Source organism: Pteronotus mesoamericanus, unplaced genomic scaffold (assembly GCF_021234165.1).
Source record: "Pteronotus mesoamericanus isolate MK-2021 breed Mesoamerican mustached bat unplaced genomic scaffold, CSHL_Meso_final contig_32, whole genome shotgun sequence".
NCBI lineage: Eukaryota > Metazoa > Chordata > Mammalia > Chiroptera > Mormoopidae > Pteronotus > Pteronotus mesoamericanus.
In genome coordinates this window covers 2,506,904-2,533,810 of record NW_026555134.1, presented here as the reverse complement: position 1 = coordinate 2,533,810, position 26,907 = coordinate 2,506,904, and the positions used below count along the sequence as shown (strand labels likewise).

The 26,907-nt window shown below is 44.2% G+C and overlaps 1 protein-coding gene across 4 annotated transcripts in view; it reads right to left on the bottom strand.

The window, feature by feature from the left end:
• The window catches only part of MSRA (methionine sulfoxide reductase A), a 337,486-nt gene that overhangs the window by 61,678 nt on the left and 248,901 nt on the right, over positions 1-26,907 (bottom strand). For all 4 annotated transcript variants that reach the window (XM_054576035.1, XM_054576034.1, XM_054576033.1 and 1 more), the window contains one exon: positions 26,125-26,231. In XM_054576035.1, coding sequence (XP_054432010.1) covers positions 26,125-26,231 — 107 coding nt within the window. The remainder of the gene's footprint in view (positions 1-26,124; positions 26,232-26,907) is intronic.

The following is a 26,907-nucleotide window of genomic DNA, read 5'->3' as shown; positions in this document are numbered from 1 at the left end:
GCAGCTCAATCTGATTTGTACTCTACAACTAAAAATATTTGAGTATTTTTAGGGAGCATTTTACTGAGACAAAATGGCACTTCAGGAAAGCATTAAAAGAACAGAGACTAACCAGCAAATTGCAACTGCAATCTCCTGCACATGGCTCAGCCTTCCCTCAGGTCATTCTGTGACCGAAATTAAAGTAATCTGCTATGAACTGTACAGGAACGATGGCCCCATTCTGCCCTACGCCCCGTTCCTCTTCTCACCCCTCTGCCTTGCCCCAAGCTGAACTTGTGGTCCCAAAGCACAACACAGAACTTGTTCCAAACACTAGATGTTCTCATATATGTGACTAACAAAACTATTTTTCATGGGGTACACACATACACACATGCAGAGTTATTTATATGCTTTTAATGTGCCCTTATCTCTATGTTCTTATATATAACATTTTTAGGATTCAAATAATATTCATGAGATTAACTCTACAAGAGCTCCGTCATGCCCAACTGTGACAGAACTTGGTTCAGCTGGACATTTTCTGGTCACCAGCACCAGCAAACAAAAGAGTTGACTCAATAATGAATCCTGTTTCCTATGGCTCACTTTTTCCCTTCTCTAAACTCCCACATTTCCTGCTGTTTTAGTAAATCTTAGCAATTCAGCTCACGAACTTCAAAGCCATAGCTTCATAAGTCAGCTCAGGTCTCATTTCTCTCCCAAAAAAGCCAACAACCACACAAGCAAGTTCTTTTCTCATAACTGTGACTGTGGGAGATCCAGGGTCCAGACGAAGTTCCTTATAACCTTGAAACCTGGGTCTCATCTGGGAGCTTGTTCAAAATGCTGAGTCTCAGGCCTTATCCCCATCCTACTGAATCCAAGCCTGCATTTGAAGAAGAACCCTGGGGAACCCACAGGTGGATGAAAGTTTGAGAACCATCTCCTTCTAGTTCCCTAATTGTGTATAATATTTGAATCCAGATCACTAGTGTTCTTACAGGTTGTATCTTTCTAATGGGGAAGTAGTTTAATCATCTAGAACTCTTCCCTATAAAGATATTTTACAAGTAGCAGGTTTTAACAGAAATCTTTAACTTTTTCATGGTGATCATCTTTACAAATAGAAGCTACTCCGCTTGCTGTTTAGAAGGAAAAAGAATCATTATTCGTTACAAAATGTTCTTTGTCCGGATTAGCACAAAGGAGGCAAAGAATGCTGTTTTTCACTCTAAACGAGGAACTTGGAAACAGGGCATCACCACTAAGAGAGAAGCTCCCAGTGAAGCATCTCCAGCTGCCTTTGGCAAGAAGTCTTCTGACTCAGGCCTTCTCCTGCCTAGGCAGCTTAAATGAGGTTCTCTTTCTAGTCACTTCTAGAGCAGCTGCATAGAATTAACAGGAAATAATTGTTTTCTGGTGGTTTTGAAAAACACACGCTTTGTCACCTTAAAGGGAAGCCGAAGACAGGAGGGGGCAGGGAGGCATCTGGCTGCTCAGGGTGACCCCATTTAACCCTTGTCTGCCAGGCTGACTGCAGGAAGAGGCTAAGAAAGTCTGACTCGATCCTTAGAACCAGAAGAGATCCAGAGAAGGCGTGCGTGCAGGGAGAGCTTGCTGCGGCGGAGGTGGAAGCAGAGGCCCCTGTGGGTGCTGTGTCAGGAGTGTGTTGCTGGAGGTGGCCCTCGGCGCGCCCAGCCATGGGAACAGACCATCGTGCCCCGGGGCAGGGACAAAGGGTGAACCAGCTCCAAGCACCCTCAGCCTGAGTGCCAGCAAATTTGAGGGGCGCTTTCTGGTTCTAGTTCAAACACTGTGGCTGCTGGTGAGTTCAGTGAAACAACGAGGGTGGTTTGGGACCAATTTAACTCAGAAATTCTCCTTGACAATAGATGCACAGGATGTCAGAGCAGGAAGGACTTTCTCTGACTTTCTCATGCAGGGTTTTCAAGTTTAAATGCCTGCAGGAGCCAGCAGGGGAGTAAGGGAGGTAAGTGCGAGGACCTGCGGCAGTACGGTCCTACGGCCACCCCTGGCCACAGCGGGGCCTCAACACTGAGTACGTGGCTCGTCCAAATTGAGATGCGCCATGAGTATAAAATACAAGGAAGAAAAAAAAGGATAATAGCTCATTCATGTTTTATATTAATTATATATTGAAAAGAAATATGTTGGATATATTGGGTTATACAAATTATTAAAATTAATTTCACCCACTTGTTTTTCATGTTTTCAGTGTGGACACAAGGACATTTTAAATTACACATGTGACTCAGTTGTCATCTGCCTTGTATTCCTATGGGACAGGCTGGTCTGGAACCATGGGGAAGAATGGGGACCACACCTAACTGTAAAGTGCATGCCTTTTTGAAAGGCATTATGATTCAAGCTTTAAAAAAGTAAAGAAAGATGACTACAGGCCAAATGTCATTCATGAGTCACTGGTTTGTGATGAATGATTTTATTTTTAAAGGGGGGAAGTGGGTACAGAGCCAGTTAATGTAAAGACTAAAATGAAAACCTAGGTCCTTCCTGACTCTCAGAATCCAACAATTTTTTCTATGGAGGCTTGTTTAACAAAGTCAAACACTTAAGTGGCAGCTTGAGGGGAGCCTGTGACCTTCATGTAGTCCCTTTACTTGTCGGGATTTGTACCCGTAATATGAGGGGTCCTATGGTCTGAATGTTTGTGTCCCCCCAGTTCACATGTTGGAAATCTGGCCCCCAAGGTAATGGTATCTGGAAGCAGGTACTTTGGGAGGAGATGGGGTCAGGAGGGTGGGGTCCTCATGAATGGGATCCATGACCTTGTAAAGGGGTTGACAGGGGCCCCTCGTGCTTTCTGCCACATGAAGACACGACGAGAAGTCTGCCCCTGGAGGAGGCCATCGCTTGACCACATGGCAGCCTGATCCCCAGAGCTGTGAGGAAAAAATGTCTGTTGTTGGTAGGCCATCCAGCCTGTGGTATGTTGTTATCGTTGCCTGGAAAGACCAAGACAAAGGAGCAATGAAAGGCCTCTTGGTCCCCTTGGGCTCTAACAATCTAGCATTCACGGGCCTCATACAGAGAGCTCGGGGGTGAGCCTGCCACAGGCTGTGAGGGCGCCGAGGCTGGTGAGCAGCCATGGGGAGAGAGCAGTTCCCCATGGACTGAATCCAGTATCAATAGTGTATTATTAGTCCAATCTCATTACGTAAATATTTACTGATTTCCAGTAAGTGTCAGGCCCTGTGCGAGACACAGTGTGGGGGGAGTTTACAAAAGCAACTAAGGCAAGGCCTCCTTATCTTTGAGGAGTTAGAGGAAGAGAGAGTGTTCGAGGTACAGCACAAGGTGCACACGTTAGCAAGTGGGCAGGACACCACGTGGTTGCAAAGGAGAGCGCAGTGCCAAAGGGAGTGAGGGGTGGTGTCAATGAAGAGTTGGGGTTTTAATTAAATCTTGAAGAATGAAAAAAACGGGGCGTGGGTAAAGATATTCTAGGCAGATGGAGGAGTATGCGTACGATGAGGAAACCATGCAGAGTGGGGAAGAGCACAACAGTATTTCGCCGTATAGAAGCACTTCCTGTGCGTGCTGAGGAAGCCACCGGCAATGGCTGCCTTGCGAGTCATGACAGCAAAGGTGAGATCCGCTGCTAGTGTAAATGTTGATGCGACCAAAAGCAATTTCTAAATATAAATGTCAGCAATTGAAACAAGTGTATTGTTTTACTTGTAATTGTTTTAATTTATGATTATCACATATAATTTGCATTATGTAATCATGTTTTACAACTAATAGATGTATTGCATATGATTATTCAGATTTTGTAGGCATTGTTTCTACTCCATTTTCTTAGGCTGGCATTCTACACGCTGCTGGCATTCTCTCAGCAGATTAAAGAAATCCAAGAACCAAAATACTGGGTTGGCAAGCTTTGGTAGACGGCGCAAGCCCGAGAGCAGCCATTCCTTCTTTCCCTTCATGCTGGTCGCTGAGACTCGTTACGCATCCCTCTTCTTCAGTAAGCCTTCTCTCCCCCAGTACCTCTCAGATCCCAGCTACCTGTTCAACCCAATTTCTGCCAACCTATGACTCTTTCTAGTATGACATATGACTGGAAAGTGTTAATGAGTAAGGAAATCAATATTTCAGATGTCTCAGTAGTGTGAACCGAACTTTGAAAGAGAAGCCAATTATCCTGGATGAAAGTTGGGAAACAGGCATTTGGCTATAATTCTGGTACAGAACTCAAAAAAAGAAATCTCTTGGGGAGAGGACCTTAGCACTTACTCAAATACAAAGCAACTTACTATCCCTGCCAAAGGAAGGAGTAAGTGAATGTTGATAATTCAGACACATAGCTATTCTATACTCTCTCTGTATGATCCCATGATTTATAAGCAAATTCTTAACTGTGGGGTTGAATTAGTCATAAATAAATGTAAATAAGAACCCATTTTTATATGAAGGTTATTCTAGATGCACAGACTGGTTTCATCATTCATTCATTCAACAAATACTTATTTTGTGCTTCTTCTATATACAAGGCAAAGACCGGCTAGGGTAGTTGTTTCAATGAGCTTAGTCCAGTTAGAGAGAGAAGATATTTGCTTTGATAACTACAACATAGAACATATAAATGATAATAATTCATTGATTGATCAGAAAATCAGATAGGTGTCAAGGAGTAGTGAGTACTATGGTGGACCTCATCCTTTAAGACCATATTATACAGAGCTCTGAATGACAGGACATGAAACCTTGAGTCCACAGAAGGTTTTCCACAGGGAGAAGTATAACCAAAGTAGAACTTGGGAACAATAAGGAAGATGAATCAGAGAGGGTGAGACTGGAACTCAGTGACCAGGTAGAAGGCTGGGGGAACCAGAGCAAGGGTTAAGATGGGAATGAAAAGAAATGGACAGAAATAAAAGAGAAGAGATAAAGACGAAAGAAACCCACTGTGGACTCAGCTGGAGGGAACAAGGGAGAGTGTTGGGGAGAATAGTGGGACTTGGAAAAAAATGGGGACATGCCAGGGAGGAATTAGCTCGAAAGAAAGATAAAAAATGTTGGTTTAGACATGTTAATTTTGAGATTCAAATGGGCTATCCTGTTGAAAAGACCCATAAAGCAGTGCGAAGGATGGACCAGAAGGTGAAAGAGGGAGATAAATTGGGCTGTGGTGGATATTCATCAATCATTTGTTTAAATAACATTTATACTTACTATAAGCTGACTGGGTACCGATACTGGGTAGGGACTGAAGATACAACGATGAACAAAACATAATCCCTGCTCAAAAGGAGTTTTTGGACTGAAATAGGAAACAAACCACTAGTAATTATAATAAAAAGGGTAAGTGTTATGATAAGAATGCAGGGGCTCTGAAAACACACTGAAGGGGGCTTAAGCCAGAATAATGGAGCCAGGGAAGGGGATGCATGAAGAGAGAGAGTAGGGAACTGCACTGGTGCCTTCAGCTGGGGGAATGCTGGGTGACCGAATATATAGTTGGACTTTCTATAAAAAGAGAATTCTGAACCACAACTTGCAGCAACTGGCCCAGAAAGCCAAACAAGGATTGCTCCCTGTAGCAATTAGCCCCAAACAGCCAGGACTTGGTTAGTAACTGACAGCTCCCCTAATTTTTGCTTCCAATTTAGGAACCACCAAAGGAAGCCAAATAGGTACTCCTAATGAATCATATAGGCCATCCTTCGTCTAGTTAGCCCACCTGCCACTTCCCCATGCCGACCTCCTCCCATCAAGGCAACCCGAAGCCTTCCCTTTCATTCACTGTAAATCTTCCCCACTCCTGCTCACCTCTGGGTCTCTGCCAAATGCAAGCAATGGTGGTTGACTCCCTTGCTATAGTAAGTTCTAAGCGAGTAGCCATTGCCTGTTCACATTAGGGGGACTCTGCTTATTTCACAATGTTCGGGATGGAGCATTAGCAGAACTGAGAATGGAGATTGGGCTAAGGAGAGTGGGGAATCAACAGCCACATTAGATGTGACCTAAGCCAGGAGGAGGAGCATGAAGTTCATGCTGAGCGTAGAGTCATGCAGGCAGAGGTGAGAGCTGATTCTCAATCTTGAGTCCCATCTTTTTAGAACTAGTTTTCAGAGAATGAACAAAAGCATGGGTGGGGACAAGACTACATTTTCTGAGTCAAGGACCCAAAGTCATTCATTCTTTGCCCACCATATAAGAAGTAAGAGGTCCATGGATGCACAGGTACCCTTATGGGACTTTGAGAGTTTGAAACACTGAGCAAGAGGTGACACTTGAGCTGCCCCTAACACACAGATAGACACAAATACAACGTAACAAACCAAGCAAATAAACAAAACACAAGGAAGATAAGAGAGAATGGCTGAATTTGACTTTGTATCAGAGAAGGCTGTCAAATGGTTAGAGTAAGTAAAATCTTGAATGAGTTAAATGCCTCCATTTTGAACAAAGGTTGCAACCAGATGGTGTATTTGACCTTTAAGTCCCTCCTATTATGCTGAACTTTATGCAAACACATTTTGATTTGCCAAACTTCTTTTGAGTGAACATAGAACACCAGGAAAGAAATGGAACCCCGCATAAGATGCTTATTTTAATTACACTGTATTTTAATAGATATGTTTACAATCTCACTACGTGTTTTTGAAAATATAGTTATCAGATTTCTTCATAAATATTAGTTACCACTTTCAAGATCTTCCAAGCACGATTGATTTTCACATGGTATGGGACATGAAAAAGGGAGCGTGTGTGTTCGTGAGTGCACGTGTGTGTTGAGAAGTGGGCCCTTGGGTCACTTGCTCCAACACTTCCCCTTTACTCCTAAAGAAAAAGAAGCCTGTGATCCCACACACACTTAGAATTCAAATGGACATTTAAAAAAGAAAAACATACCTACTGACTCAGGTTGGCCCTCCACATATTCTTTACTAAGGGCCTCTTCCCATCTTACGGACCAGAAAGAAGATCGAGGCTAAAAGGATGGGGCATAGGCAGGTGCACAAACGGCCTCACTGAATCATGCCTGCTGATATGCACATGCTTATGCAGTCACCTCCCTCATCAACTTTGGGCTTGAACACATGACTTGCTTTTAGCCAATGCAACATCAGCAAAGTAAGCAGAAGCTTGATAAGCACTTGCTCATCGGGGTTCGGCATGCTGTCACCAACCTGTAAGGCGGCCAAACCCTAGGCTCACCTCTCTGAGGAGAAAAGGCCATGTGAAGAGATAGAGGTCCAGACATCCCAGCTGCCTGAACAGAGCACAGATTCCAGGTGACCCACAAAATGATTGTAGTCACATGAATAAGCCCAGGCAAAATCAACAGGATGACCCAGCCAACCCACTGAATTATGAGAAACAGAAAAAAATTCCTTGTTTCTTAAACCACTAAGTTTTGGGGTGGCTTGTTATACAGTAACAGCTAACCACTATATTAAGGAAGAAGAAGTCTGTCCATGGCAGTCATTCATGGACCCAAGAACGGACCTGAAGTCTTTGCAGACCACTACTTCATACATGAATGGAGGGTGTCTTGGTGAACTGAACTATCCCTGACCTGGAATCCTTAGATTCCACATTCTAGATGCACTCAAAATCACTGTGGTTAGCTCACCAAATTTCTTAATGACTCTGATTTTATGTAATACTCTCCCTCTCTCAAAGACATTGACTATGGCTGGCTTTGTATGGTGGAGGGTAGAGGAAATCAGCCACCACTCACAAGATCAACATTAGAAGTGATGGCTGCTGAGACATCTTTGTACAGACGGGGTGAAAAATGACAGAGAGACAGAAACACTTTACTCAATTACACATACAGTGGCTAGTACAAGGGACAGCATAAGAACCCAGGCCTTCTCATTCTGAGGGTGGTATCTTTTAGGTGATACGTGCTACTTCCTTAGCAAGAGGGAAATACTCCAATCCCACAGCTTAGAGATAATGATCACATGTCGGTTCTAGGCATACAGCCGCCATTTGGGTCCACAGTGCATTCTTCCTTCAAAGACCTTGGGGTGACAAATAGAGCCACAAGAGGTGTCTCACCAAGACACTCAGCAAGACTGAGGATGGATTAATTTATTAATTCATTATTGATACCTACATATGTCTGAACAGGATCTCAGAGAGCAGGGCCATGGATTAGAGTTTATCTCACTTGACTGAATATATAAAACTTGTTATTTATAGGATCTTATTTTAAAATCTCTATCTTTTGTTGTTCTTTTGCTAGTGAAGCCTTCAAAATCATGCATACTGTTTAAAAACAGTACGAAAAGTTTTGCAGTACAAAATCTGCTGGCTTGCATGCGAGGGCCGCTGGGGCCACCGCCCCAATCCCACCCTCACCCCCAGGTAAGAAAGTGTTAGACTTACATTCGTCAAATAAGGAGAACTGGGTCACCTACTATCACTAAGCTCTCCCGTGAACTGATTAATAGACAATTAAAAAGTGACTTGGGAATGCAATTTGCAAATAGATGGTGCTACAGAAGCAAACATTCCACTTTGGGAGAAAAAAAAGAAAAAGAAAAACATATGCCACAAACAAATTTTAATCATCGTAACTCATGCTTCAATTTATTCAACTGTAATAATACTATTTGTTGGCTCATTATGAGGTTTCATACCACCTTGAAAACACTGATCACGCCTGCATGACATACAGCATGGACTGTTGGGTCTGACATGTAAACTAATTATATCCGATTTTTGCTCTGCCTTCATTTCCGTCTATTGGGAAGGCACATGGATACAGCGTTCAACATGCAGCCTGGAACCCCCACACTTTGCTCAGCTGTCAACCAGCCCAAAGGTTGTCAGGAAAAGGAACAACTGAGACCACAAGATGGGGGAAGTTGGTAGTAAGTCCTAGGAGTGGTTGACTGCTTCATTACAGACGCACACCTCTAAGAGTTAGTTAGTTTGAAGCAAAAAGACAAATATAAAAATGATTAACAAGTTAGGGGGTCTATCAGGGTATAATTTGGTTAATATTTAAGAATGCTTATGTAAGATGCCATTCCCTTTTCATATACTGTCTTACTTAATTTTCCCAGCAACCCTAAGAGGTAGACATTTTTATTATCTACATTTTATGTATGAGGACATTGAGGCCAGAGAAGTTAAGAAATTTGTCCAAGGTCACAAAGTAGCATAGCTGGGATTGGAACCCAGCTGTCTTTCTCTTGAGCATGTGCCCTAAGCCACTAAACAGAAGACAGGGAAAGCCCAGTGGTCTGAAGCTCTAGGTTTTAAGCTCAGTTTGGCAACTGGGCTCTGAAGCCTTCTCTGAGATCCTTTTTCAGTCATATTGGTAAGTCACCGATCTCTGCTTTGATTTCTGTGCTTCTCTCTGAGAACATCATGGTAGAACATACAACCTAAGTCCTCAAGGTCAAGAGTTCAGTGTGGCTTGGGGACACCTGAGGGTCCCCAAGATTTTTTTCAGGGTCCACAAGTCAAACTGCTTTCATAATAACACTAAAGTATATTACCTTTTTTCACTCTTATTTTCTCAAGAGTATAGAGGGAATTTTCCAGAAGCTGCATGAAGTGTGACGGCATCATTCTGATGGCTAATGGAATGTATACCTGTGTTCTTAAAATCTCAGTTTGAATATCTAATATGGTAAATATCAATAGATATAACCCTCAAAAACAAAAGTTCATTGGGGTCCTTGATGATTTTTACACATTTAAAGAGGTCGTGAGGTTAAAAAGCCCGACAACCTCCGCTCAAGGTCTTGCCCATTAGATCAACGGAAACAAAATAGCCTAGAATCTCAAACACTGAAGAACAGAACTTAAGAACAAAAAGACTGGTACTTTTGTACAGCTAATTACTAACAAGCCATTTTAATTTCTTGAACAGAGCAGACCCGCTGACTCACACAGTATAGGAGGACGAGAGTGGGAAAGAAGTCTGCTTGATGAGGACCTTGGGGGTTAATTCTTCCCTAAAATCCTTACCCATGAGCCCACCACTGAGTGGGTGTCACTTATGTCAGGGGAAGGAATGCACTGGTAGAAAACTGAGTCATGAGCAGACCGTAGTTAGCAACTGCCGTGACCCATGCCTTCCTCATCAACAGCTGAGTGTTCCAGGTGCACTACCCTTGAACAAGTCATTGCCTCTACGTGCAAGATGCTGATGTAACTGCAGACTTCAATTAAACTGGATATGGTATGCCAGGGTGGTAGTAAGAGCATGAACAGAAGAGAAGAGAACTAATATTGACAAAGCTCTCCCGCAAATCAGGAGCTTGGTGCATATTATCTCATTTATTTCACACAATAAGCTTCTGAGGTCCATATGATTAGATCCATTTTGGAGACTGAGAAATTGCAGCTGAGTGATGAAGGCAGTTATCCAGGCTCAAACATCCAAGACTATGTCATAAGACTAAGGACTAAGTGCTGAGACTGCCCAAGACTGAGGATTTGTCCGCTACACCAAGGTTCCCAAACCTAGCTGTGCCTCAGAGTCACTTGGGGAGTTTTAAACATTTCACATTTCCTGGCTTCACTCCTAAAGATTCAAATTCAATTGATGTGGGTGGGGCTCTGGAATTCACAGAACCCCACAAACAATCAACTTTCAGCTTTGTTTTTTAATAGCTATATGATTAGTTGGATGAGTCATTTCACATTTGAAAGCCTTTTCCACATCAGAAGTACTGGTTGGCTTTTTTTTTTTTCAGGGCCATTTTTTTGTTGTTGTTCTTAAAAAAAAAACCCAGTATTTTTATTACATTTTGAGCATTGCTCTTCACATGAAGCTAAGCACATGCTGTGCCAATGGAGAAGCAGACGCAGGTGCTCTTCCAAGCTCTAACAGGGTGTCCAACATTGGAAGAAGAAAACATGTCTTGGGACACACCTTAAATACATTGGACATGTAATCACAAAAAAAAAATCTCATAACGTTTTCAGTGAATCTATGATTTTGCGTTGGGCGGCATTCTTAGCCATCCTGGGCTGCATGCTGCTTGCAGGCTGCAGGTTGGACACCCCTGCAAATGGTCATACATACACATTTCTAGGTTTCAATTCTGCATATGGGTTTCTGCAACATCCTCCCCATCTCTTGCCCAATATGCAGGTATTTGTTAAATACTTTTGAACTGAATTATACTGTGACTGTATATAACCCTCACTCTGCAAAGTCGGTTTCACATAGACCTTCTCCTTCATTATTGTGTGGTACATTTCTATTTTGATAATGCTCAAACCATCTCAGAATAAATAAGAGACCAAAATAAGTGTGAGAGAGAGAAGTAGGGGGACAGGGATTTAATAGCCTCACGGGCCCTGGCACACATCTCCTCCGTGTCCTTAGCCAGGAGCCCCTGATCAGCGAAAGTGCACTGCGCACGGAGCTTTCGGGCAGACTCTAACCACGAGCTGCCACCAGAAGCAACAACAAAACTTCCTCAAGCCATCAGTCCCTGGTCTTGACAAATTAAACACTAATGAAACATTCTTATTATTGATAAATGTAAAACAGGCATGATAAAGCATGAGGAGAACCAGGAAGAATGATCTCATCACGGTCCACCTTCCTCATGTATTAATCTGTCCAGAAATCTGCCATGTGACAGAATGGAAAAAGTATGCGTGGAGTTGGGAATCAAAGAGCCAGAGTCTGCATCCTGGGCTCAGTCATCCACCAGCTGTGTGACCTCGGAAACTGTCAGCTTCGGGCTCCTATAAAGCAGGGATTCAGTGGAGCGGCCTCATGCTCGCTGGAGGGGCGGAGGACAGCACGTTCGTCACAGTCCCTTCTTCACCCTCAGCCCTGATGGCGGGTGCTGTCAGCGCTGCCAGGGGACAACACCCGAATCCCGCAGGTGACCCGCTCTGAGGTCCAAGGCCCTGGGTGTGGCTGGTACACGTGTGCCCCCATCACCCACTGGTGGGGACCTCAAACCCTGCCTGGAAAAGGGAACTCAGGGAGGCAGTTGGGGTCCGGTCAGCGACACTAGACCTGTCTGGTTTGCCAGGCGCAAGCTCAGGCCTTGGGGCATCGGTTCACTTGGCCAGGGGGTAAGGATACAAGCAACCTAGAGCTACGAGGCCAGAGCGGTGATTCTGCTGCCGTTGTTCAACTCAGAGGTGACTCCAACAAAAGCAAAATGATTTTAAAAACAACCAGGTTAGGCATAGGTTTCAAAACGGAACAGTGTCCTCTTTTTGTTTTAGAGTGACTGGGCAACGGCCGCGGCACACGGAGTCGGACAGAAGCTTTTCTGTTGACAGCCGCACTGAGGCCCAGGCCCTCTCGCGGTGGGGGCGGCTGGGGGCAGGAAGGGTCATTCTCAGAATTTCAACTCCAAACGCTACAAAAGAAGAGGAGGGGTTCAAGGTGAAGGAAAAGGCAGCCCGCTTTTCTTTATGTGCTCTGCTTTTGTCCTTCACACACTTCACACTTGAGGGAGAAACTAATGACATTGACCCCGGGGCCCCCATTCCGCCGGGCGACGCACACAGCTGTGGCGGCGGTCCCTGCGGGCCTCGGCCCGCTGCAGCGTGCTCTGTTAATGTGGCCCGGCCGGCAGCTGGCTGAAAACAGTGGCAGGCAGGCACTAGGCACACGACCCCTGACACTGTGGGCCTTTTTTTCCTCCTCTCCGCCAGCAGCCAATGGGCGGGCTCTCTCCACCAGCTGCCATGGCAACAAGAAGACTGCTCTGCAGTGCCCAGAACAGATGTCACATGAGCAAAGATGAATGTGGTGGGGGTGGGGAGCATGTGGTGGGGGCAGAGGGGGATGAGGGACACATTTGGAGTTAAATGGTCGCACCAGAGGGAGTAAGGCACATTTTGAAGCAAGTGCAAAGCGGTAACATCTATTTTCTTTCTTCTCCCTGTCCTTTAAGTTCTAAACCCACATGCACACACACAAATGTCCTTTCATTCTGCTACTGAGGTGCTGCGGCTCTCTGGCTTTCATGGCAAACATGAAAGCTCTGATTTCTCGAAGGCTTTAATGAACATTGCCTCCGTTGCAGAAATGCAAGCAGGCACTGAGGAACTGGCTGGATAGCTCTGCTGTGGTGAACTGGAGAAACTTAAACCACACAGAGCAGAGACAAAAACCCATGGGGATTTTAATGGCAAACGCATGGCCTCTGTAGGCAAACAACAAACCCCGTTTCATTCTTGTTGCCCCTAAAATGGAAGGGCTCCTACTTCCCTCCCCCCTGGTGTAGGTTCTCTGATCGTACCACTCCTAAGGCCGTTTTGTATAGGCTAAACCAGGGCAAGGCTTATAAATCTACCTGCTTGAGCAACAAAGGTTCTTTTGTTGTCTCTAAAATAGATCCTATCCTAGCTGAAATACTGAGTTTAAAATGTTTCCACTGCCTTCCATTTATCTTCCACCGAAATTAACAAGCAGAGCCTGTGCACACAGGCGCACCCACTAAACCTATATATTAGTTGGTAAGATAAGAGTGATATTAGCAGCAGGCAGGCACTAGACGCTGCAGGCCTTTTTTCCTCCCTGCTTGCAGCCAATGGGCAGGAACCTAATCCTGTTCCTGTTATCAGGCCACATGAATCAGTGAGACAGGAGGGACGACAGACAGGTCCTGTCCTAATCCGACGGATGAAATGCACTAAATGTGCCAGAGGATGGGAAAATGTTGCTTAGCATTATTTTGCACTTGTCCTTAATTCCCCCAACAAATATTCATAGAGTGCCTGCTTTGTGCAAAGTGCCACATGGAGTGTTGCAAAGGATGCAAAGCAAGGGAAGGTCCCAGTTATAATCAAGAGGGAAAAGAAAGATGGAAGCTCTCAAAATAGGTCAGATGAAACGAGTCTGGCCAGCTAAGCAGGAAGACATGGAGGAAGCTGGGCTCTGAGAAGTGTCCTGGGGTGAGGGCAGACAAGGGCGCCAAGTCTGTGACAGACCCTTGACCTATATACCGTTATTAGACAATGCTGAGGACACCCGAAGAAGTAACCGTTATTATCCTGTTTAACAAGTCGGGAGATCCAGGCTTCGAGGGGTTAAGGCCATACCTTTAGCAAGCAGCAGTGTCACTGCCGTCCCACGGCCTCCCCACACCTCCAGGGGGGTTTTGCTCCATCAAGCAAGTGGCACGTTGCTGCAAAGAATGCAGCCGTGTGCGCAGGCACCGTGTTCTGGTCTTCACTTAGGCAATAGCATCGGTGAAATCGTGGCCTGCGAACACGCCCTGCATAGTTCCTAACACATATTGAGACAAACACATAACTACTTAAATTTAAAAGGTTCACCTGGATGCACCCTGGAGTCACTTTGTGTGCCACATGGGGCATGTACGTCACACTTTGGGAGCCCCTGCATTTTCCCATTTTGGCCTTGAAAGATGAGTGGGAGCCTGGCTCGCAGGAAATCTGAATTCACTCAAATGTCACTCCACGTTGGTCCGGGTTATTTTGTACATACACCCCCATAAAATGAAAATGTCTCCTCGGTCCCCACAAGAATGCTTTCCTCTATCATTATTCTGGCCAGTCAGTGGAGTCCTAAAGTGCTTGCAAAGTACATGAATGAAAAGCAGTGGACCTGAATAAAAGACGGATGGCCAGCAACATCCTTGTCTGCACCGCTCCTGAAAGCTGCCCTTGGAGGGCAGACTCCACCCCCGGAAGCCGTTCCCAGCCACTGCAGCAACAGGCTACAACCACCAGAGGGCAGTGGCACAAACCAGATTTTCCATTTGGACCCAAATGTGGATGCACAGTTTAATATGTAAAGCCTATTATTACAAGCTTTTCCTCTCCCCACTCCCTATTAATGAACAAATGCCCAGGGGTAATGCAGATATTTCTAAATACAGTGCAAGAAAGGGCAATCTGTACTCATACACAGGGAGTCTAACACACAGTAATGAGTGGGAATGAAAATAATCACCTAGATGCAACTAAACCATTAAAGCTGAAGATTTAGCTGCCTGTATGGCTGCATACATAGGAACAGAGACCCCTGACTCCAGAAATGGGCACTTTAAGAGCATTTATTTCACAAGTTCTTATTTAGAGTTCACGATAATACCTGTAATGATAACCACAAAGCTACAAGAGGGGTGTGAGAGGAATTGCCCCTTTATAGCTGGGCATACAAAAGAGGACTTTTCTCTTTGACTAACGTAAGTGAATGAATTATTCAGGGTTTTTCCATGGGCATTTAAAAATCATAACTCTGTGCTTTAAACAAGAGCACAAATAAAAAAAATTAAAAAGAAGAACTAGCTAATCCCCAAGCCCCAAAATATCAGCTGACATTTACCCATGGCCATTCAGGGTCCGACTATGCAAATAAACGATTTTTGGTGTTGGTGAAAGCAGAGTCTCTTAGTGCTCCTACTGGCTTTAACATCATAGCAGAGGGAATACAACAGATTGCCAGGAGGTGCTCCTTTGCAAGGGGGTGCTTCTAGTATGCAACCTGCCCATTTACCTGTGAACAAAGGAATGGAAATAACCCCGCTATTTTCTCAATTCATTACAGAACGGAAGAGTCTCTGGTTCTGAATTTTCAGGACGGGTTGAAATCTAAGGGCCTCAGGGAAAAGCAGGATGAAGGCAGCCTCGTCTCTGGAGTCACCCTACGAAGCCCTGATATTCGTAAAAACTGCTTGACAGATTACTAGGTGCCTCCAGACAACGTGTGAGAAAAGCATATGGAATTTAGAGTCAAATACCTCTGACTCCCCGAATGTCCTGTATGAGTCATGTTGGGAACGCGAACGAAGGCCTTGGAACTTCGGTTCCTCCTAAGGCAGTGGGGAGAACGGACCTTGAGCCACCTCCCCACGTGGGAGTGAGGCTCACTCATAGAACACAGGACAAAGCACTGAGAACTGTTCCGTTTGAGATTTATTCTAAAATATTTTGTTCTTATTTCCCCCATTTATATAGACTAGGAACTAGAGCTTTAAAGACTTGTCCAAGGTCATGGTCAGTAACAGCAGAGCAGGACCCCAGTCACGGGTTCTCACCCAAGGCCATGGTCCTTCCCACCCTCCACAGTGTCTTGGTCAGCTTGAGCCGCCATAACAAAGTACCCCGGGCAGGGTGGCTTAAAACAAAAGACATTCATTCGTCACAGTGTGGGAAGCCAGGAAGTCCCAGATAACAGTGCCAGCCCGGACGGTTTCATTGTGAGGACTCCTCATGACTTACAGATGGCCACCATCTCACTGTGTGCTTACATGACCCTTTCTTTTTGTGCAGGTGGAGAGAGAGAGCTCTCTGGTGTCCCTTCTCATAGGGGCACCTATCCCATCACGGGTCACGACCCTCATGATCTTATCTAACCCTAATTACCTCTCAAAGGCCCTGTCTCCAAATGCAATCACGTTGGGGGTTGCGGCTTCAACATAAACACTTGGGTTGGGGGCGGTCAACACAAATATTCAGTCCATACAAAGGGTAACAGTGGCCAGTTACATCTTTTCAGTTCAGGTCAACAAATATTTGCCGACAATCTGCTAGGTGCCAAGCACAATACCAGGCCTCAAGAAAAACAGGATGAACAAAAGAGCTCACTTAGGGTCAGGATAGTTTCTAGGAAATGGTCTTCAGGAAGGAGCACTCGTAGCATTCGGGCTTTTGTGACTGTCTAGCACAGCTTATTAGGGCAAACTTCATGAGATCATCTTCAGATAGGTGTGTTTGAAACAGCTATAATGCAAATCTGGCAACTAATCAGTATATCACATTGGATAAGATAATCAATGTATTAGTTGACTGAGGATGGTGGAGGAAGGTAAGGAAGAAGGGATATTTTCAAATTTTTAGCTTATAGGTGCTTATAATAAAACACAAAGGATCTGTACCTCTTCACAGGGAATTATCAAGTCCAGTAATATTATGATGATTATGGCATAACTGGACATTTAGTAAGCATATTTAATTTTTCTTAATTGAGTTGCCAAAATTAAAACTACTTTCTGGGTTGGAAAACTGGAGGGGTAAGGGGCTCAGCTTCAATTAATGTATGAGTATATTCGGTGACTTCTAGATGGTAGTAGTATGTATGTGTATGCTAGTATTTATACATATTTGTATATATAAATATTTAGTCCATAATAGGTGGTATATTATATATATAAAATATCATTTAATTCTTATAACTAATCTATGAGGAAATTTTGTTATCTATACTTGGATAATTTTAAAATGAAGACCATAAAAGTCAGGGATTCATGGATAGTAACTGAGTACTAGAATGTTCTTGCCAACTATTCAAATGTTATTTTGATTACTTACACACACACACACATAATTCCCCACCCCCCCATCTTCCCCTACCTTCCCCCAAATCAAGCTCTTAGGATTTTTTTTTTCTTTTTTTATATTTGGTATGCTACTTCATCTGGGTAAGTAGTATGGGGGGAGGTTGGGTCTTTTTTGAAAGCAGAGATGTTTGAAAGGGGATTAGCTTATATAAATTTCATTTCCTTTCAAAATTAGACAAGGACCCCAAGAGAGAGAAGACTTAGTTCCACCCTCTCTGGAAGCCAGGTGGGCACCCACTTGGTGAGCACAGCCAGCCTCTCCTGAGCAGCCCAACAGAGAAGAGCTCCCAGTTTCAGTCCCCACTTGAGGCTGGACATGCGACAGTGGTATGATGGAAACCAGGCCTGGGTACTATGTTAGGCTAAATAACGGTGACCCCCAAACATCCATGTCCTAACCCCTGGAACATGTGAATCTTATTTATATGGTGAAGACTTGGTGGATATGATCAAATTAAGGAACATGAGATGGGGAAGTTATTTTGGATTATCTGGTAGGCCCTCAATGACAACACATGTGTCCTTATAAGACAGAGGTAGACGGAGACTAGACATGGAAGAGGAGGAGGCATCGTGACCACCAAGACAGAGGCTGGAGCGGTGAAGCCACGAGCTAAGAAACAATGGCAGCCACTAGGAGCCAGGAGAGGTGAGAGAGGAAGCTTCCTCAGAGTCTCTGGAGGGAGCACAGCCAGCTGAAACCTTTGATTTTTGGCCCAATGAAACTGATTTTGGACCTCTGACCTCCAGAACTGGAAGAGAATGAATTTCTGTTGTTTTAAGCCACCAAGTTTTTGGAAGTTTGTTACAGTAGCCATAGGTGACTACGGCAGGGACAAAAAATCAGAGATTTGGCAAATTAGAGAAAGGAAGATGGTTTCATGTACCAACCACTGACTTCATCTCACAAAGCAGTGTTTTATGATTGTGATATTTAGCAATTTCTTGTGTCAAGAGAGATTGCAAGATAGGATTTGGGGTAAGGAATACTATGGTTAATGCGATAGTTGATGCCTGCAGGTCTAGAAAACATACCAAACAAAGCAGTGCCTCCTCCAGGCTCTGAATTTGGTCTCTTGGCAGCAACAGTGAGTCCACACAGGAGTTAACTTTGGAATACAAAGAACTATAAAACCATGCTTTGTGATGGCTGTGCAGCTGCAAGATTTTCCGTGAGTGACTGCCGTCCTCATCGTGAGTTCCCGGATCTCTTTATTCAATGGTTCTGAGATCTGAACAAGAATCATATGTCATGATAATTTGGTACTCTGACTAGAAGTTACATATGTCTTATGGGAAGACAGCAAAATGATTGTGCGGGACCTTGTAGGCTAAGGAGTTTGGGTTTTACTCTAAATGTCATGGGTAAACCATGGACGAGTTGACACAGGAAAAGGAAATGACTGGAATTAGATTCAGGAAGATGCCCAACTGCCCTGTGTGGGTAGGCAGTGTGTAGAGAGGTAAGCAGCTCGGTGGTCCAGGAATTAGGAGAGCGAGTATGGAAATGAAAGAGAAGGCACACTGGAGATATATTTAGAGGCAGAATCTAGGTTAGTCTGATTACTTGGAGGTGAGGAGTGAGGAAAGGGGAGTCAGGGATGACCCTGGGGCCTTGCATAAGCAAGTTAAAGATGATGGTGGGGAAGCTGGGAGAAGGAGCTGTGGGGCTCAGTTTAGGGAGTGTGGGGGTCGGAATCAAGCCTCCAGTTTAGGAAATATAATGTTAACAAGTAGAAATAACAAGTAAGCTGTGGATTATGGGGATCTGGAACCCTGAGGGTAGTTCTAGCCATACAGTTTGAGCATTGCTGGCATAGAGATGGCGTTTAAATTATGCTAGAAAATAGGAGCAAAACCTTGGTAACATCAGTAGGTTGGTTATTTGAAAATGAAAGCTGTTTCTCTCCACCCCCCCCCAACATACACACATACACAAACACACACATAGAATACACACACAGAAGCCAAATATAATCACTTGTCAGGGCTTAACTGGAGAGCTTGGGGAGTCACTGACTATTTGGCTGCAAGATGAGTGTTTTGGGGAGAAAATTAAATAATCAAAGCTGAACAAAATTATAAAATACGTTCAAAACTTAGGGAAGACAATTAAATAATCAGAGCTGAAGCAATTCTAAAAAACGCTTGTTGTAATCCAATCGTTGCATACTGCTTTTATCTTTCACTTTGGGTGCTTTTCTTCAAAATGATACTATAGAGAGCATAGATATGTCTGATTGCTAGGTAAGTGAAATTTAAGTTAAAAGGTGGTAAATACCTGAAGATTATACTATGTTGAAGATAGGGATGGATGAATGAATGGCTGGGCGGCTGGGTAGTTGGATGGATGAATGAACAAACAGACTGAGAGACTGACAGAAACAGACTTGAAACAGCTTTATATTTGACACATAGTGGGTTATCTAATATTCACCCAAAAGTGTATCCAGAGGAGAGGCTGTGCTTGCTGTTTGTGAAGCTTTGAGGAGTCGGGAAGGATGTGGGCCACGCAGCCAGAACAATCTTTTGATTTACTAATTCTCTATCAAATTTCAAGAAATAGAACCTATCAGTGATCAAAATATTTAATTCCAAAATGAGAAACAGTCACATTTTCTGGATATAAGAATCACATGTGAATACCTCCCACCCCGCTGAAGGCCATGATTCAGTGTAGAATATAAGAAAATATTTGTCATGGCAGGTTCACTTGGGAGGTAAAATGTCTACATTCGATAATCTGAAAACAATTAATAATACATCAGATTATCTCCTCCAACTAATAGCATTAGCATATAATTCCACCACGAACTCGGAAAAAACAAAAACAAAAAAGCAATCAAGAAAAGATTACGAAGTCTCAGTTCAAAGACAAGAACACTCCCAGAGTTTGTGCAAAGTCTTCAGCTCATCAAAGGCGTGAAGCAGCTGTCAAATTCTGGGAGCAGAATCCAGCACTTTCAAGGTCAGTGAACTCGGTGGGAAGCTTTCCTTTCACTCTGACCTTCTTCTGCAAGACTCCCTGGCCCACTAATCAGGACAGACAAGAGCAGGCTGCTTCAGCTATTCTTCCTTTCCAAGGGTTGTTGGGGAGCCTGGTGTCTACAACCCAGCCAGCTTCGCACAGAACCACAGTTAAGATGGAAAATCACTTCGGGTTTCTGGCTCATCAGCAGTACTGCACATCTAATTAGCTCAACAATTGGTCCCTGTGATAAAATCAGCCAATTTTATGTTCAAATGGCTGCTCCGTGGTAAGCAATACTGTCACTCCAAACTTCACATATAAAGAAGTTGCTGAAGAAGCTGGTTACTAGGAGGTCACTGGGGGGCAAACTAGTGAAGACTGTTAAATTAGTAACCTAAGTCAATGTTTTAGTTAGGACGTAGGGGTCCCACCAGGGCTCAAATAAGGTGAATTCCCAGAATGCAGTGACGGGGCCAGAAATGCCAACTCTTAAAGGGGAAAACAGTACGTAGATATAAAACACATGGGAGGAGTCATCTGCAGGGTCTCCCCCTGCCTAGGAATAAACTGAAATATTTATGATGAGATTACAGAGTCCTATAGCCCAATCTAGTATCATTAGGAAAAAATGCTTCCTACTAAGCACCTCTGCGGGTTCAGGAATATGTCCAAGGTGACCCTAGGCAGAAAGCACAGGAAAGCCAACCCACCTCCTCAGCTTCCTCCTAATCCTTCACGTACCATTAAGGCAACAGGTGACATCTGAGACACCCTCCCTACTCTGCACGATCATTAGAAACCACATTACTTTTTAAGGTGAATGTAGAATCACAGATCAACTTCTTTATAGTGTAAAAGCTAATTATATCAGCTCTCACTGGCATTGCAAATTACTGATTTCTGTGTGTGTGTGTGTGTGTGTGTGTGTGTGTATATTGTTAATTATATGAATTGAATGGACAGTTAGAAATCTATACAAGTTTCCAAACTAGAAACACATACATGAATGAACACAATTTTACATAAAGATAAGAGAGATACATAAATACCTCAATCTAAACATATCCATTTTATCTATATATGTATATAGATAAATATAGTCAGAGACATATAAATGACTTCTCTTATATAAAGTGCTTTAAACAGTGATTAGCATGTAGTAAATACTCAGTTGGTACTGCTATTGCTATTCTATTATTATCAGATCATTATTACTTAGTTACACACATATATAAATATATTACATAAATTACATATATAACTGTGTATTATGTAACTATGTAATTGTAGTAGGATTCCTGCTGAAAATTAAACTTGTGTTTCTCTTTCTCTGCTCTAACAGAGGTGCCGGGAAGTTGCTGAATCATGGTGAGCCATCCTTGAGACGCTGGTGGGCTGCTTGGCCCAAGCTGGGGAAAGGAGCCCTTGTAGGCCGTCTGATCAGCGACCTCTCGTGCCCCAGTTCAGAGCCTCTTGGCCTCACCGTCCCCTTCTCCCCCGCTGCAGGGCCCAGCCCTGCATGGACTCCGATTAGCTTCATGAAGGCATAACTCTGCGGCACCTCGCCCCACACCCATGCCATGTGCCCGTTGCCTCCTGACACAGGATCCTGAACCCACACACACGAGCAACCCAGAGGTGCAGCACATGAAACCCATGGCAGGCAGCACCCAAGGGACACATGCTTTCCTTCTTCCCCCAGAGTGACTGGTCATTTCATAAGGACCAAGCAACTGGTTACCAGTAGTAGTAGCAGGGACTGCCATGAATCGGTTCTCCCTGCTTCTCTTTTCCACTCCCTTCCCTTTGCTCCTGCTCCACAGCACCACAGGCCACAGTAAGTCTTCACACACCAGCCCTTGTCCTGGGCTCTGTTTTCCATGATAGCCAGACTATGATAAAGCCCGCGATGGGCACCCACGTTCCAGGGCAGTTAGCCCTCCTGCTCCTGGGGGTGGTGTTGTGGTTAGTCGCTTTGTTCTTTTCTTCCTGGAAAGGAGAATGATTTGATCGCTCATGGTGTACTGAATAGATGTGAAAAGCGGGGGTGGTAGTCCCTGGTACTCAAGGGGGGACAGAGGGTAAGTCCTGAGCCTGGGCCTCCGGGTGGGGCCCTAGGACAGCGGCTGCGTCCGGACCCAGAAGAGCTGTCTGCACCTGACTGGGCTCAGCCAGGGACCCCTGGGGCTCCGGCCCCAGTACTCAGCTCTTCCCAGGGTGCCTGGCCCCGCACGGTGCACCTTCCCCAGAAAGGAGGAGAGCGCGGTTCCTGGCGCAGCCACTCTGCTGGCCACGGGGCCCCGGGCTCTGCGGCAGCCCGGTGTCCTGGCAACAAGCCAGCACGAGTGTGAGGGGCTTGCAATCTTGAGTGTTCCAGCCAGGGAGCCAGGCTGATATGCCCCCTGCCTTCAGTGCAATCCGAGGCCAGTTTTATTTATGTGATAAAGTAAGAGAAAATGTGGTAGTATTTGCTCTCTAAGTTGGTGATAAAGCAGTTATATGTGATGATGTTAATTAACAGCAATGAATATCTGGATGCTGAGGACACAGGCAACCCTGATATTTATGCAAACAAGACCCTACTTTTAAAAACCAAGCAAAAATTGTACATGTATACGAATGTATGTTTTCAAGTCCCATATGCTTAGGTACAGAATACCCAAAAAGCATTTGGTTAGAACAACTGTCTAGAATATAAGATTAACGTTCACCAAATAATCAAAAATAATGGAAAAATTATTAAAAGTTAATTAATATCTAAATTTTATTTCATATCTATATCAGTTGTCTGAAATCGATGGGGGTTCCATTCAAAGCTAAGGGTTAGAAACTATATTGGGGTAGAAACCAGAAGATTAGGTATAAGACAGCCCCTTCATCACCACATCGAAGGCACTGACCTTTTGAACTTAAAATTTTAATTGTGAACGCCAACATACAATCTCATTTTGAGATATTCTGGAGGGAAATTAATATCCTTCCAGAGTGTCTTAGTGTTACTGTATTACAGGACTGTGAATCATTATAACAGGCAATTTATATATAGCATTAATCATAGGTAACTTTAACTACTAAGATTGCCTTTATAATTAAATATTGTGAGATTAAACCACATAGAACTAATTTTCAAGTTCTTTCTTGGGGCTGATTCTCCATCGAGCCTAGACCGTTGTCCTGCCTGGAGTAGGCATTTCCCCACCCACGGTTCCCGGGTTGGTGTTTTTCAGGCCTCGGCCTTCTCCTCCACCCATCTCTTATTCCTAAGGGATTCTATCAACACCAAGTGTAAGTAAACTCTCGTTAATAATAAGGGCTCCCAGTGGTTGAGCACTTACTATGTGCTGGGCCCTGTGCTTTCCAAGCATTAACCCAGTTAATAGTCACAACCACCCTCCCTGTGAGGTAGAACAGCCCACGTCTTCTAGCAACCACTTGGATGCCCATATCATGGGCCCCTTAGACTCCACATTTCCAAACTGAACTTCCCTTCGCCACAAAGCTGCCTCTGCTCCCCCAAACCATCACACAATCGTCACTATCCAGAAAAGTGCAGGTCACCCTGTACTCTTCCCTCTGATTTATCCTTCACTCCCAGGCAGTTCCAAGTTCCAGGAGTTCTACTTCCTGATGACCCCTTCATTCCGTTCAGACTCTGACCACCCTGGGCAGAGCTCCCATCGTTTCTGGCCTGGAGTCTTGTAACAGCTGCCCAACTCATCTCTCTGCATCACCTTATTTTTCAAATTCTGGTTACTCTACTGACTTAACCTTATGATGCTGGGCATCTAAAATATGGGGGTAATAATGAGGCCTCTCATCCTTATAGGTTTGCTTGAGTAGATAAGATTTGTGGCTTCTCAGTGTCAGGAATTTGATAAAAAGTTACTCAGCTGACATACAAATTAAGACAACATGATGCTAGAGGCTACATGCCTAGCTGCCACCATGTATGTCCAGGCAACCCCACCTTTATCAGAAAAGTCATGAGGAAAAGGGATATGAGAAAGAATAATTTATAATTAAAAGTGTTTTAGGAGAGAGATATAAACATACTCAAATTACTCCAAAACTGAGCAGCTTAAAACAATGAGCATTTATTATCTCATGGTTTCTGTAGCACAGCTTAGTTAGGTGCCTCTGGCTTGAGGCCTTCCATGAGGTTGCAGCCAAACGATCAGCTGGGGCTGCAATCTCATCTGAAGGCCTGACTGAGGTTGAGGGGCTTCCAAGCTTTCCAAGTGGTTCTTGGAGGCCTTGCCCCTTGCCACGTGAGCCTTTACCCAGGGCTGCCTGGCAACGCGGCTACTGGTTTGCCCCAGGGCAAGTAAGCTAAGAGATAGTGAGAGAGAAAGGGCTCCCAGGATGGAAGTCGCAATCTTTAATAAACTCCTCTCAGAAGTAACATCCCATCCCTTCTGTCATTCAGTAGAAGTGAGTTATTAAATCCAGCCCACACCCAAGGAGAGGGGATTACATGTGGCCAGAGACCCCTGAGGGCCATCCTAGAGGCTGCGTACTTCCTATTATCACCAGGTAGACAGCACAGATTTTGCGGGGTGCATACTGGGAAAGATGTGGTGCCCCAACAGCATCTTCTTTAGCCCTCTCTGCTTTCAGAGTTACACTGATGACAAGTTGTATGTCCTCCTGATTTTTCATCAGTAGATGTACTCTTGTCCCTGCCTCTGTCTCACTGCCATCTCTGCCACCATGGGGGATAGGTGGAGAGCCCACACATTCTTGGGAATTGCAGCACAGACTATTTACATAATTGTAAAACAGATCAGCATTACAGTAGCTACTGGCTCTGTTGTTCAATGTGAATCCAAATCAGGGGGGTTAGGGGGCTGGGTGAAAAAGGTGAAGGGATTCAGAAGTACAAATCAGTAATCACAGAAAAGTCACAGAGGTATAAACTACAGCATAGGGAATATAGTCAATAATACAATAACTATGTATGGGGCCAGGTGAGTACTGGAAATATTGGGGGACCACTCTGTAAAGTACATGATTGTCTAACTACTATGCTGTACATCTGAAGCTAATACAGAACAACATTGAATATAAACTGTAGTTTAAAAAAATTTTTAATTTAATTTAAAAAATAAAGTGGATATAACTATAAAAAAGAAAACAGAACAATAATTCAAATTTAAACATTATCATGAAGCTCTAAAAATTAAAGCAACTCAACTTATTTTTACAAGAACTAAATCTCTATTGGAGGAGATTTTAAAAATACAACACAAGTTAATAATGAAGGTAATTATTTTATGATATAATGTCTTTATTTCCAATAAGTATTTTTTATTATAATTCAATCTCCTGTTATGAGCAAGACAGAGAGTGTTCCAGGTTAAACTGTGTGGAGGGACACAGGAGAAAGAGCTGTCTGCAAGCCCAGAAGGGAGGCCTGAAGCAGGCCCTTCCCTCCCAGCCCCGGAAGGAACCAACTCTGCCGACACCTTGATTTTGGACTTCCAGCCTCCAGAACAGTGAGGCGATAAATTTCTGCTACTCAAGCCACCCAGTCGCCGGTACTTTGTTATGGCAGTCCACGCAAACAAATACAGAAAGGAAAAGAGAAATTCAGAGAGAGAGGCAGGGAAGGACAAAGAGAGAGGGAGAAAGACTATATGTTGAGTTGTCTTTAAAGAGAAATGCATATGGGCCTATTATTAAAATCTCACTTAACACATTTATGAAGCAGAGTGGCTCTATTCCAAGAGGCTGTTAGAAATTTCTAAAAAATGTGCAAATGGAACGCAGTGCCAGGTGAAAAGAACCAGACTCTTTCAACAGGTGGGGCACGATGTGGCGGGGGCTGACAGAGGAGCCCGGGGGCTCAGGAGGTCTTACCTTCTGGTAGTCCTCTTTGGACCTCAGGGCCGCCTCCATCTGCATGGTGGAGGTTGGGTAGATGGCTGAGCGGTAATTGGAGCCGTGATCGTTGCCTTGCCGCATGCCTGGGGGAATGGGAGGCAGAGAGGATTACTGAGGCGGACTGGACCACAAGGCCAGCGTCACACATTCTCTGTGATTCATGGGGTAGGTGCTGCTTTTAATTTTATCTCGATATCTCTCTTCTTAAATAAGCATGAAATGTATGTTTTGCTTTGTCTATTTCAATTACAACAAAGATCTCTGAACTCAGGTAAATTTATCACAGGTCTTGGATCATAGTAGATGCTCTATAAATATGTATTTTTCTATACAGGTATTTAAAGCATAACCTACTGCATTTATCCCTTGCAAAGCACTGTGATACACATTATTTCTTTGGATCCTAATGAGCACACCCTCTATGACAGGTATTGTCGTCCCTCAGTTGGCAGATACGGAAATGCGATGATGCTCATGCCAGTGCCTGGAGCACGGCTCAGCGCGTGGGCGGTGCGTATAAATGACACAGTCACTGTTGTTCGGCGAGTCTAAACGGTTTGTCTAGGATCATACACCTCATCAAGAAAAGCGCTGGGACTTCATGTTAGCCCAGTGCACTCTCCACCCGGTCACAGCTGCTAGGGTGTAGACGGCGGCCAATTTCTAACGGACTAATTTAGTCTCTGAAGCTAAATAGCCGCAGGCTTAATATAGACCTCCTATTGGTCTTCATACGACCATTCAAGAATCTGTTTCATT